Consider the following 12,852-nt stretch of genomic DNA (forward strand, 5'->3'; position numbering starts at 1 on the left):
AAGCTGTCTTCTGGTGTTAACAGAGGTTTCTGTCCCATCCAGTCCCACAGCCATTGAGTCCCAAAGAAACTTACAGAGGCCTACATTAATTATAAACTGGTCCGTCTATTAGCTCAGGCTTCTTATTAACTAACTCTTACATCTTAAATTAACCCATAATTCTTGTCTGTGTTAACCACATGACTTGGTACCTTTTATCAGTAGGGGATTCTCATTTTGCTTCCTCTGTGTCTGGGTAACAACTGCAGACTGAGCCTTTCCTCTCCCCAGAATTCTCCTATTCTGGCTGCCCCACCTATACTTCCTGCCTGGCTACTGGCCAATCAGTGTTTTATTAAACCAATACAAGTGACAAATCTTTACAGGGTACAAGAGCATTGTCCTACAGTACTCTGGTCACCACATTTGTCTATCACTGTCAAAGTATCTATCACATCTGAAAGACTGGCGCTGGGGATGGGGACATAAAAATCAGCTGATACTCTGATTACCAGCAGAAAAGTTTTATTATTCCTTTTAAGGACAGACAAACCACACGCAAAGCCTTGACTTACAGACACAAACCAAAGAAGCCGTAGATTTTAAGGTACGAGACACAGTAGGGGAAACCGCTTTGCCTCTGAGGTTCACGCTGGCGTGGCTGTGACAGAGCTCCCTGGTGGCCTGGGAAGGGTGGAGGTAACGGGGCTGTGGAACGGAAGAGGACAGCTGTGGTTCTAAGTGCTAAAGCTGCAGACCAAGGGCAGGGCCGCATGGGCCTGCCCAGGGGAAGGGGAGTGGCTGGTTTTCTCCCCCAGGACTTAGGCGGCTTTGCAGAGGGCCACTGCAGAGAAGCGGACCTCCCCCTGCTCGCGCTCAGTGAATTCTCTGCAGACCTTGGCAGCATCCTGGAAAGGAGGGATGGTATTAGTATACAGAACCTGCCGGAGACAGGAATTTCAAAGAGAAAGCATTTCCAAGGCCTAGTCAAGCAGTCTACCCTCATCGACTTTAAAGGACGAGGCAACGGAAAAGACTCAGGTGCCAGGGCACTATACCACAGGCTCAGCTTTAATGCACACTCCTCAATTACAAATGACTCAACATGCTTGGTTTGATATAACTAGGTTCCCTAGTATAGTATCATTTCATTTGTATTTTAATAATTAAAGCTTGCCTGAAGATCAGAGTAAAACAGTCCCACTGGTCAGCCTTACAGACCAGGCAGTGGTAACACACACCTTTAATCCCAGTGGCCACACTAGTTGCCATAGAAACCGGGCGGTACACGCCTTTAATCCCAGCCCTAGAGAAGATTATTATATAGGAGGAGACAGCTCTCAGATGCTATGTCATTCTGAGATTCCTGGTACTAGGATCGCCACTTTGGACTGAGGTTAAGGTAAGAGCCAGTGGCCGACTACTTTGCTTTTTGGGTCTTTGAGTTGAACCCCAATTTCAGTCCTTGAATTTTTAATGAATCGTGCATTACACTAGTGCTGCAAGGTGACCAGATCCATGATGTTCCAAAGCCCGGTCCCCTAAAGAAGGGTCTCAATGTACAGTGGCCGAGACCCAGGGTTCCACTGTTGAATTCACAGAAGCCTCAGGCATTAATCTGTATCCTGGATCCTCATCTTGGAGAAGGGGGCAATAAGTCTCACTTCCTACATTATTAAAGGGAACACTCAACAGAAGGTAGAACTCACTTAGGGAATCACCCAGCCCAGGAGTCAGCAACCGCAGCCTACAGGCCAAATTCAGCCTCTTGCCAGTTTGGTGAACAAACCTTTGACAGACACCAGTAGACACGCTGTTTAGTTACCGTCTAGCAGAGCTTAGAGTGACAGAAGCAGCTCTGGGCACTTGTCACAGAGCCACGCACCACACAAAGCATCAGAACTTCCTATCTTGCTCCTCACAGACAACCTTTGCTGACCCTCACTGTGTGTACACCAAGTGCTGAGGGAACACTAGCTGTTGTTGCCACTACAAATAAAGTCATACCTCAATGTCTTACATTTAATCATAAGACATTCCTTTGCAACAGCATCAGGATTCTATCCTAAAGACGTATTTTTAGGTCAAAAAGGACCAGAACAAAGCTGGGCGGTGGTGGCGCATGCCTTTAATCCTAGCACTTGGGAGGCAGAGGCAGGCGGATCTCTGAGTTCGAGGCCAGCCTGGTCTACAAGAGCTAGTTCCAGGACAGGCTCTAGAAACTACAGGGAAACCCTGACTCGAAAAACCAAAAAAAAAAAAAAAGGCCCAGAACAGTTCAGAACTGAGTTTTCAATAGTCACTTCTAGCAGGATAGGTGTACAGTCCTGAATCTTAAAAGATTTCATTTTTTAAATTTTTTTTAAAAAGTATATGGGTGTGGTGTTTTGCCTGCATGAGTACCTAGGTACCACTTGCATGCCTGGTGCCCGTGGAGGCAAGAAAAGGGCATCAGAACCCCTGAAAAAGGAGTTATAGATGACTGCGAGACACCATGTGGTGCTAGGGATCAAACCCAGATCCTCTGTAAGTGCGTCGGCACCCATCCGCCAAGCCATCTCTCCAGCACCGTTTTTAGTTATGAGAATGTGCTTGTATGAGTTTGTGCACGTGGGAGCTGCCTGCCTGGATGGTGGGTACTGGGAACTGACCTAGGGTCCTCTGTAAGAGCAGCACACCACCTCTCTAGTCAAGTGATCCCGAATCCCCTGCTCTCCAATACCAGTAAACCATGGGGGAAGAAATGATATAATTTACCGAGCCAACATTTGTAACATATACCCAACAAGGCTAACCCGTACCGAGAAGCATCAGAGGATTATGGAAGGTAAAGAAAATTGATATTCTACTCTCTAGTGATGGTGTAACCCCACCAAGGAAACAAGGGCTACCTTAATCCCACACGAAAGCCAAGCAATGGCTTTCAAGCAATTCTAACTAAAAGATGGCACACGAAACAGATTAACCAGGGCTTCTTTGAAGGATCCTGTTTAAAACCACCTGCTACAAAGCAAGGCAGCTAGAATGCCTAAAGGATCTTTAAGCCCTCAAGAATGCTATTAACCAACACAGCTGACGCTGGCATTCTGAATGTCAGCACAGTTACACAGAAGTGGTGGGAAGACGTGTGTCTGCGACGGAGAGAGGTGCATTCCCAGGATTACCTGCAGCAGAGCGTCCTCTGAACTGGCGCCATGGTTCACGGGAAAGGGCATTCGCCCATCTAGAACAAAGAAGCCAGGCGGGTCAGCTTTCCTTACATATTTTCAGAATACAGTAGTGGCCCAACCCAGAAGGATTTGTAGAGTCTTCCAAAGGCTGCTATCATTCCCACGAGGGAAACCTGATCTCAGAGCAACAGGTTACAATGAGTTCGAGCACTCCTGGGCAGTCAACGATAATTCTAGTCTACAGCTGGGATCACACAGGTCTGACCCAGTTACCCTAACGGGGAACTGTGCCCCCGTGTTTTGGATAAAACAGCGTCAGGCAGTCTCCACCGGAAAGAATGCTTTAGTGACAGCCGATTTCCCCGTCTCCTTTGCCCTTGGGAGTCTAAGTCTGAGAGGAGACAGCTATGAGCCTTTTCCAGTAAAGTAAAAGGGACAAATTTTACAAGATGGATATTCCTATTATTTTCCATAAATAGAAATGATGCTCAACAAATCCAAATTCACTTTACAACCTGGGAATGGTGGTGCATGCCTTTAATTCCAGCATTTAGGAGGTAAAGGCAAATTGATTTGTGAGTTCAAGGCCAGTCTGGTCTACATAGTGGGTTACAGGACAGCCAGGCGTTGGTAAAGAGAGCTGTCTCAAATAAACGAACAAATCTTACCAAATTCACTTTACAGAAGCATTTTCTGTAATATTACAGAAGGTCATATTCAGGCACTGATCCCTGTGTAAAATGGACGATGTCAGGGGAGATCGTAAGTGAGCGGGGTGAGGGAGTGCCATGAACCCTACAACCAAGGCCACTCTGATTGACCTTCTCACTGGCTTGTCACTGGGCATTTTAGTAGCCTGAGGAGGGCCAGCTGGGTGTGATAGAGGACTAAATGTCCCCAGGGGAACACAGTTATGGCATCATAAATCATTACATATATACTGCTGGAAAGTCACACACCAGCACTGTCCGTAAGAGAGATATTCTGCTGGATTCCAAGATGGAGCAATACATACCAAGTTCATAGAGGTGGCCATCTACGTTGTTGAACAGAATAAAATGAAAATTCACTTTGTCATCTACCTGAAAAAGAGTCAAGGAAAAAAATTAATGAGGTAGTAGATGAACTTAATAAAAAACATTCTCTTTCTAAGAGTGAGAGGCAGAAATGCTGGAATAGTTGGGCCAACTCTGCAGGCCTATGAATTGCATGCTCTTTAGTGGGAAGGAGATTGGGCCCAGGGAAGGGTATCTTGCTTTAAGTCTAAAAGGCAGGAGACAGCTGTGCCAATGCAGGTCCTGGATTCCAAGTTAAATTTTGCATTGAGTTTAGGGGGTCACTTCACACACTTATTTTTTCGTGCTAGAGCTGATCCCACGGGCCCTTACAAGCTAATCACAGAATCGACCACTGACTTATTCCAATTTTCCAAGCAGACTTTCCAGACTATCGGAGGAGAACAGATCAACTCTGCATGTTATCAAAGGAGAATTTTCTGGGGTCAGTTGGCCTTGCTGGGCAACACCTGCAGGCCACTGCATCACAGTAAGTGATTCCTGTAACTGTCCCACAGGAGACAGAGGGCACGTGGGTTCAGCCTGGCTCAGGTCTGCACTTGTATTGGTATTTACCCGACACTGGCCCTCCTGGGCCACGGAGTCATGGGCCGCCTGAATGGCCTGCAGGAGAGAGAAAGCCGTTAGCATGCAGTGTAGCCCTCCAGAGCTATGTAAAAGCGATGCTACAAACGCCCTTTCTACCTCGTTCTTCTCAAAGCACTTCGCTCTGTCTTCGGGGGACATCTTCTCCGTTTCAGAAAGAAACTGCTTCAGGACTGACCCATCCTCTTCAAAAGAAAAGGCACATATTAGAACGGATTGGACAGTATAAGAGGGCACACACAGTTCTTGCCCACTTAGGCCTTTGCACGCGTGGCCCTATGACCCACCTCGACCTATACATGGCCTCCAGGGATGTGGATGAGCTGCCCCTTTACACAAAGCTTCCCAAGCCTCCTTGCTGCTGCAACCAAGCCAGACAGGCTGCCCCACCCTTCCAGTGCAGACGCTCTTTCTTTCACCTGGTCCCAGACACCCCAATCCTGCCCCACCTGTGTCTCAAATCTCTCCACTTCCTTACAGCATCCATATACTTGAATCGTGTATTTGTGGGGTCCCAGTCCCTTAAAAGAAGAGCCTACTATGTCTGCGGCTGACTCTGAACCACTTCCCAATTCAAACGGAACACCTAGAATGCCATTAGCATAGATGCCTTAAGACAGAAATATGAACACCTATGCTCCCTGGCTTAGAGCCCAGTGCAGCCACCTTTGGAATACGTACAGACGGTAGGAGACCCCGCTGCAGCAAGAATGGTTCCAAATGACCTCAGCTCCAACTCAGCTCTAAATTTAACAGATTTGGTTCATGGGGACTATTTCAAACCCGGGGAGGATGAGGGTGGGCTCAATCCTTTAGTACTTGCCTAGCCCTGGACTTGATCCCCATCACCGAGAAAAAGAAAACCAAAACCTGGCATTGATGGTGATCCTGTAACTCCCCGGAAGGACTGAGTCAAATGAACTCTTAGATCCCGGCTCTAGCACGGCTCTAACATTCCCCCTGATCCTGGGAACAGACTCTAGACAAAGTAAGGATTCATAGAGGAAATAAAAAGAACCAAACACAGCTTCCTCAGACAGCTTCATCACAACCAGACTAGAAAAAGAACTTCTAGACCTAGGTACTTATGGACAAGCAAGCATTCTAATTTAGAAACTGCACAAGGGTACTTTTTAATCCAAGCATTGTTGTGAAAACAAATGCATATGTAAGTGTGCATGCGTGTGCATGCGTGTGGCTGTGTGTGTGTGTGAGATCAACCCCAGGGCCTTGCACTGCTAGACAAATTAACTACTAAGCAACACTTTTTTGGACATAGGTTTCAGTGGCCTTGAATAGGCTCAAGTGATCCTCCTGCCTCAGAGTCCTGAGTAGCTGGGTCTATATTTGATGGGCAGGGGCAATAGTGCTGACGATATTCAACTTGTAGCCACCTGCAGCCATTCAAATTTAGGAGATGGCAAATTACTATTATTTCTTTTTAATAAATAAAGTTTTAGGTAAACCCAACCATGCCCATCTGCTTCCAGCATTTCTGTGGCAGGTTTTTGGCTACAAAGTCAGAGACCACACAGCTCTCAGAGCCTAAAAGACTTACTCTCCAGCGTTTTAAGCTTTGCTGATTCTTGGCCTAAATCACATACAACTGCTACATGAACGTAACATTTTCTTGCTGACTCTTGCTGTTCTTACAGGCTTACTGGCTCAGACATCTTTCCCATTCAGCTTCCCCTGGAGGGCGGAAGCCCTGCACCTGACTATGCTCACAGCTGCATCCTTCAAGGTTTCAGCCTACTGCTATACCTTCCTGGGTCAGTGGCTCTCCACCATCCTGGCCCCTCTGTCAACTAGGGGACACAGAACTACTGCAGATAGGCCCTACTGATCCACATCTTCTGGCTGTCACCTTTAGTCCCTTAGGATTTTGAGAACTGAAAGGAGTGTATGTGAGAATCTTTACGTCAGCTGGCCCTCAAGCATTTCTTCTCTCACCTGAGCCCCTACAAAGCTGTGAGAAGAGAAGGGAAGAAAGAAAAGGCTACACGGGAAGCTCACTGTGCAGGGGGTGGGGGCAGCAGGAACTTGGAGGATTAGTTTCCTCCCCTCCACAGAGAAACAGCAAAACTCCATTGGTGGGTCTGGATCCAGGTGAGTAGTCTGTGTGATTTAACAGGCTTCCAACAACTAAAGACAGGAGTGGATGCACACACCTGTAAACCCCAGCAGGCAGCCGAGGCAAGAGATCACCTTGAGTTCATGGCCAGCCAAGCTAGCCAGAATTACAGAGTGAGATCCTGTTCTGCCCCATCATATGTGTCTGTGCTTATACAGTGCTGAAATAAACTGTAACCGCTAAGTTGCAAACTCTTTGAACCCCGTGTCTCAAGTTTAAAAAGCAGGTGATTGAGAGCCAGCTAGACAGCCCGAGTTCAGTCCCCCAATCCTCCAACCTCCATCAAGTGGAAGGAGAGGGCTCCACAGAGCTGTACGGACCCCCATAGGCATGCTATGGCACACACCCACACCAATAAAAACAAAAACGCTTAAAAACTAGCGGGTGTCCAAATTATTAAGCCCCAAGTACCAAATTCCAGCTTGTCTTGATTATTGGCCACTGCGTGAATCAGCCCGATGGTACCACAAGAGTTTCCAATGGTCTGCTTCATGAAGTACACTTTAGGACTAACTTCTTGGCCCTTCAGTTCCTCGATTTGTTTTTTCCTGAAGTTCTCATGCTGTGAATAGGGAGGACAAAAGGTTTTTTTTTTCATCTCAAAATGCAAATGCGCACGGCAGTCCAGCCAGTTCTGAGGAGATGTGCAGTTGCAGCAGCAGCCACGGCTCTAGACGCTGGCTGATGCCCAGAGAACAGTCTGTCTCCCTCACCTCCCCAGGCAGGCCGCGGGGCTCCACCCTGATGCTGCAGTGCAGGTACTGCCTTGGATGGTGCCCAAGGGTGTCTAGACACCACAGCAACCTTTAGCTAGCAGTGAGGTATCAGGAGATCCGGAAAGAGCCCTGCTCGGGGGTTTTCTCCCTTCAAGAACAATGGCTGTATTTCATACAGGTGTCCTCATCAACCTTTGATCAACACCCAGGGGCAACACCAGCTGGTGTCTGTTTCTCCATTCCTTAACTGTTTCATTTGTTCATTTGTGTGCGAGTTGATGTATTTAAATAGGCTTTAACTGTTGAAAGGGGCAAGTGGAGGCAAGGACTTTGTTTCCCCTTTGTTTTGTTTTAGAAAGGCACTGGTACAAGGAGTGGATAATGATTTTAAAAAACAAAAACAAAAACCTTTTCACCTTGTAAGAGAAATACAAAGTACTGGTTTATCCTTGCCAGCGATACAGCAGGGCAGAGAGTCTAACTGGAGAGGAGAACGGTAGCAATCGTCGAGAGAGACTCTGCCATATGAACGGCATTTACTCAAGTCATTGCCCGCTTCTTGCGCAATGACTCAGGAGACTGTACTCCTCTCGCTGGCCAGTCTGAAAGCCCTGAGCAGTTAGGAACTGTCAGTTAAAAGCAGGTGCTACTGCTATGGAGACGCCCGCTGCCCACAGCCAGCAGAAGTCACCCAGCCCATCGGCCAGCCTGATCCACGTCTAGCAGCCTTGCGTTTACTGTACACGGAAGTGGCGCATGCGTTTACTCTGTGGCTCTAGAACGGGAGCAGGATTGTCTGTCCCACGGGGTGAACTGAACGGCCACTTAAGATGTCCTGGCATCCTAGTCACGGATAGGGGTTTGCACACCTTTCAAGGCTCATCAGCTACAGTTGTGAAACAGACTAGCACCACCCCTTAGTTGTCTGTGCTCTTGTTCAGAGATGCTTCTATAGCCATCTCACCACCACAAAGTGAATTAAGATGCTCATTTAGGGTTTCCCAATATAACCGGAGTCAGGACTAATGGTTCCTAAATTAACTTATGGATGGAATTCGAACTAAGTTTCATTTTCCATTAAAAACTCTTCCGTGTTTTCCACATGACATATGCAGACCAGGTACTCAACATATGGGGCAGACTGGACCACCAACAGCTACAGGATAAAACAGTAGTCAGCCAAACTGGAATGTTCTCTAAAAAGATCCACTGGAGCCTGCAAAATGAGACCGGTGAGCAGCCAAAAGCAAACAAGCTGCGCCGCTGCCTCCCAGAGGCCTTGCATGAGCTCTGCTCAAAACCTCCAAGTCATCATGGGGCCTGTCAAGAGCAGCTCCGGAACCGCTCGATTGAGCAGGAGACGCGGCTTTGGTGCAGTCAAGGAAGCCGGCCTGACATGCAAGGGTTGCAATAAGAGCTTTGACTAGGAGACAAGTCACTGGGATCTTCCGTACTACGTGTTTGAACTCACGAGAGACCATTTGCTAGGAGGAAGGCCTAGACCTTTCCATACAGTTTAGTTTTGGTCAAGAATGCTCTAAGAACACCTGCCCTTAGGATGGTATTTATTTAACCTCATCCCATGTAGAGTGAGGCCAGAAATCCCAATGCCTCCAAGTTTTGCCCATTTCTTCCCCTTCTAAATTCTGCTGGCAATTGACAGCAACAGGAGACAGGCGGTGCCATGATTTACAGGGCACGGTAAGATAACACATATCCCACCGTTTTGTTTTTGTATCTGACGCTCAGTGTTGGCGTCACATACATCCCCCAAACACTGGAAGATGGAAGACCTTTTCAGAAAATGCAAGGGTGTTTCCATGACTGTGCTGAAGACACAAGGTCACAGAGGTAGAGACAGCTGCTGAAAAGATTCTGTGCACCCATGATTCAGCTTTCAAACAGCTGGTTCAACAGTGTGCCTGCTGTGGGGGGAGGGGGCACGTGGAAAAGAGCCCTCAATCCACCAGAAAGGCAGATAGAGGTGGTAAATTAAGGGAACCGTTTGGTTTAAGCAAGCCAGACCCTCTTCAATTTACAGCTAGGTGGGAGTCTGAGAACCAAACAGTGACCTTAAAAGGAAACCACAGCCATCCCCAAGTGGATGGAACCAAGCGAGTTCCTCTGGGTAACTGGAAAAATAGACAGGATCAATACGCTTCATCTCTTCCAATAATGGCCTTTACAACAGGAGCGCCAATGAATAGGTACCACGAAAATCAGGCACCTCCCATCCTAGGAGGTGCAATCCTTATTCCCTACCCCACAGGAAAGGGGGGCAGCGCGGACTAAGAGCGCATCCCAAAACACTGTGCATCATCTGAGACCCGCCCATCACAAACCTCACCCTACCTGGGCCGTGAGGGGAAACAGCAGCAGCAGCGCGCAGGCAGGGGATGGCACTGAGCCCAGAGTCTCCTCCTCCAGCCCTAGCACGTCTGCGAAGCGCCACTGGCCGGCGACACCCAGCTTGGCCAACACCTGCAGAGAGAAGACAGGGCAGCCAGACGGAAAGAGCTGGACAAGTGATGGGCACCTGCTAGGGGGTGGAGTCAGCACGCGCACCCCCACCCCCGACACACACACACACACACACACACACACACACACACACACACACACGTCCCCATCCGAGTCTAGGAGGAGCCTCCGCGACGTCCCACCCTCCGTGCCGCGCAGTGACACAGCACAAAGCTCGGCCTACACGTGGCTCCCGCGAAGCCCTCGGACTTGGGGCCTCTAGGCAGTCGCCACGCCCTCGAAAGCTGCTCCCCGCGCTCGCTCCTGTCCGGGTGCATCTCCCCCCACCATCTCCCTTTGATCTATCTCTCGGTCATCCCCAATCCCTAAATAACTCAGGGCAGAAAAGACATCAAGCAGGGCGCCCTATCCCGGCCACCTCCATTGCGCAGGGCGCGGCCGGCTGGGCGTCTCTGACGATGCTCCCCGGGGAGAGGGACAGAGGCTGCGCACCACGCCACTCACTTTGTTCAGCATCTGAAAGGCAAATGCAAAAAGGAAAAAGATAATAAAGCGACCCGATTCGACTCTTCGGCCGGAGCTAAGGCCGGGCCGTGCGCTCCCATGGCGGCCCAGCAGCTACGCTTACCTCGGGGTTAATCTCCATCGGCTTCAGCTGCATCTTTGCGGATCACAGGAGCAACCACAACCAGAAGGAGCCGAAAAACAGCCGACGGAGCCGCCCAGGCTGCACCTATAAAGCGCCGGCCGGACGCACTGGGGAAGCCGGAGCAGGGGAGACAGGGGCAGTGCCAAGGCAAAGAAGACGGCCAAAAGGCCTCGAATCCCCCCATGCACAAGCACAAAGTGGTACAGTCGATCCCCCAAACCTTGCAGTCTCACTCGCCGGTGAGATAATCTGGTGGTTGTGGAGATGGTTTTTGTTGGTGGGTGTTACTTGAACGCATGGAGCAGCCTTTTTAATGGAGCTTTTAATTCGGGGCGAAATTTCTGGAAACCCATCCTTTACCGTCTCAATCACTTCAAAGTTCGAGGGTCTCTGAAGCGTTGAGAAAAAGCACAAACTCAACAGGTATATATAGATATTTAATATGAATATAAATATTTGTCGTCCCCCTCACCCCGCATCTCGGAACTGTTTGTACTTAACCTCAGACAATTTGTGCTCCATGTTCAATCGAACCTGTGTCCAGGCTTATTTTTTTTAATGGACTGCCTATAATAAAACATCTGCTATGTAACCAATATGCATTAGTGAGGCTGATGTAATGTGACTCCAGGGGAAGACCGGTGGGTCGTGGGGAAGCGGTACAAGCGGGGACTGTAAATACGAGACACGGAGAATACAGACTTTAGAAGAAGCAGGTCAAAGAAAAGATAGGTGGTTTTGAGACAAGAGGCTTAAAGGGAGAAGCTCTTTTTTGATGGGAAAAGCCATTTTCAAAGAACAGAGGCTTGGGGTAATAAGATTCTGGTCTTTCAGCAAAGAAGAAAGGGAATTGGAAGCAAGGAAACCATGGTTTCTGTAATGCTCTTGGGTGGGTTGTGTTCTTTCTAATAGGCACATTCAAGATGGAAAGAAAAAGCCTCTGCTGAAGGAGGGACCAGATCTGTATCATTTGTTGGGAAAGCTAACCCACAGAAGGAGGTGACTCAGGAAGCAGGCAGGTTGGGTATTTTAAAAAATCTGCTCAGAACAAATGGTGGACTGCCGTTGTTTGAGAGTCCGAGGTTAGCAGGGGATGGATGGGTCGAGGGAAGGAACCAGCAATGTTTCACGGTGCTGTCGCTCTGGCTGGCGTCACAATTCATCCCGAGAGGGTCCAGCGAAGATATGGCACTGGCGAAATTTTATAAATCCAGATCCAGGGCTTAGAAATATGAATTTGCTTGGTGTCACAGTTGGGAAGTGAGGCAGGAGAACAAGCCCTGGAAAATATGGCCGGAAGGGCCCATTCTCTATTAAGATTCGGCAACATGCTACTTCGATTTTCTTCCCTTTTCCCCATCAGAAAAAAAAAAATGACCTTCACATACCAAGTGAGAGGCAAGAAGACATTAGTCAGATCCCAATGAGTGAATTTTATACCATGTGAATTACGTTTCAATGAAGTTGCTAAATAAATAAGATTCAAGACAGGTGAACACAACCCAAAACACCTGGTTACGCTGGCTGCATTTTTGTCTTTTGACCGAGACAAGCTGCGTTTCCAGTTCTCTTCTCTCATTCCACAAATATCGCTTGAGCAGTCATGACTACTGGTCACTGAGCTTGTGAACATTAAGGTGAATCCAGAAACAAATATGGAAACTCGCTCATGCAGCTCTTATCTAGTGTGGAACTCTTATATAGTGTCCAACTCAGTGAAGGGAATTCAAAAGGCATGAGAGACAGAAAGTTGCATTTGAGCTAAGGCTGATGGGTAGGCAGACGTCAACAGTGGGCGGTTACTGCCAAAATAGCCAGTTAGAACTCTATGAAGTCATGGCCAGAAGACTTTGTGGAAGTACTCAGTTATTCACTTAACAAACAAGTATGTGCACATGCGTGTGTGTGTGTGTGTATGTGCCTGCGCGCGTGTGTACATATGTATGGTTTAGCATGTCAGGAAGCATGGGAACAATACACTAAATAACTCTTTACTTCTAAGGAGAGTAGACTCAGATCTATCTTGTCCTAATCTTTAAACGTGGGAGATGAATGCGTGGCA

The 12,852-nt window shown here is 48.1% G+C and overlaps 1 protein-coding gene across 1 annotated transcript; it reads right to left on the minus strand.

The window, feature by feature from the left end:
- Positions 1–800: 800 nt before the first annotated feature.
- Positions 801–10,802, minus strand: Uchl1 (ubiquitin C-terminal hydrolase L1). Its single transcript, XM_038310497.1, has 9 exons — positions 10,770–10,802; positions 10,646–10,657; positions 10,013–10,141; positions 7,356–7,506; positions 4,910–4,995; positions 4,781–4,828; positions 4,165–4,231; positions 3,144–3,202; positions 801–887 (listed from the first exon to the last, which is right to left on the minus strand). The coding sequence occupies exons 1-9, from the start codon at positions 10,800–10,802 to the stop codon at positions 801–803; spliced, it is 672 nt and encodes a 223-aa protein (XP_038166425.1).
- Positions 10,803–12,852: the final 2,050 nt, after the last annotated feature.

The sequence above is a fragment of the Arvicola amphibius genome, chromosome 1 (genome assembly GCF_903992535.2).
Source record: "Arvicola amphibius chromosome 1, mArvAmp1.2, whole genome shotgun sequence".
Taxonomy (NCBI): Eukaryota; Metazoa; Chordata; class Mammalia; order Rodentia; family Cricetidae; genus Arvicola; species Arvicola amphibius.

Bases quoted from the DNA above. Each gene is read 5' to 3' on its own strand.
- Uchl1 (XM_038310497.1), bottom strand. From the start codon at position 10,802: ATGCAGCTGAAGCCGATGGAGATTAACCCCGAG. The intron at 7,507-10,012 runs GTAGGGTGAGGT...CCCTATTCACAG, and splicing joins TGTTTCCCCTCACGGCCCAG to CATGAGAACTTCAGGAAAAA. The intron at 888-3,143 runs GTAATCCTGGGA...CCTCCTTTCCAG, and splicing joins CAGAGGACGCTCTGCTGCAG to GATGCTGCCAAGGTCTGCAG.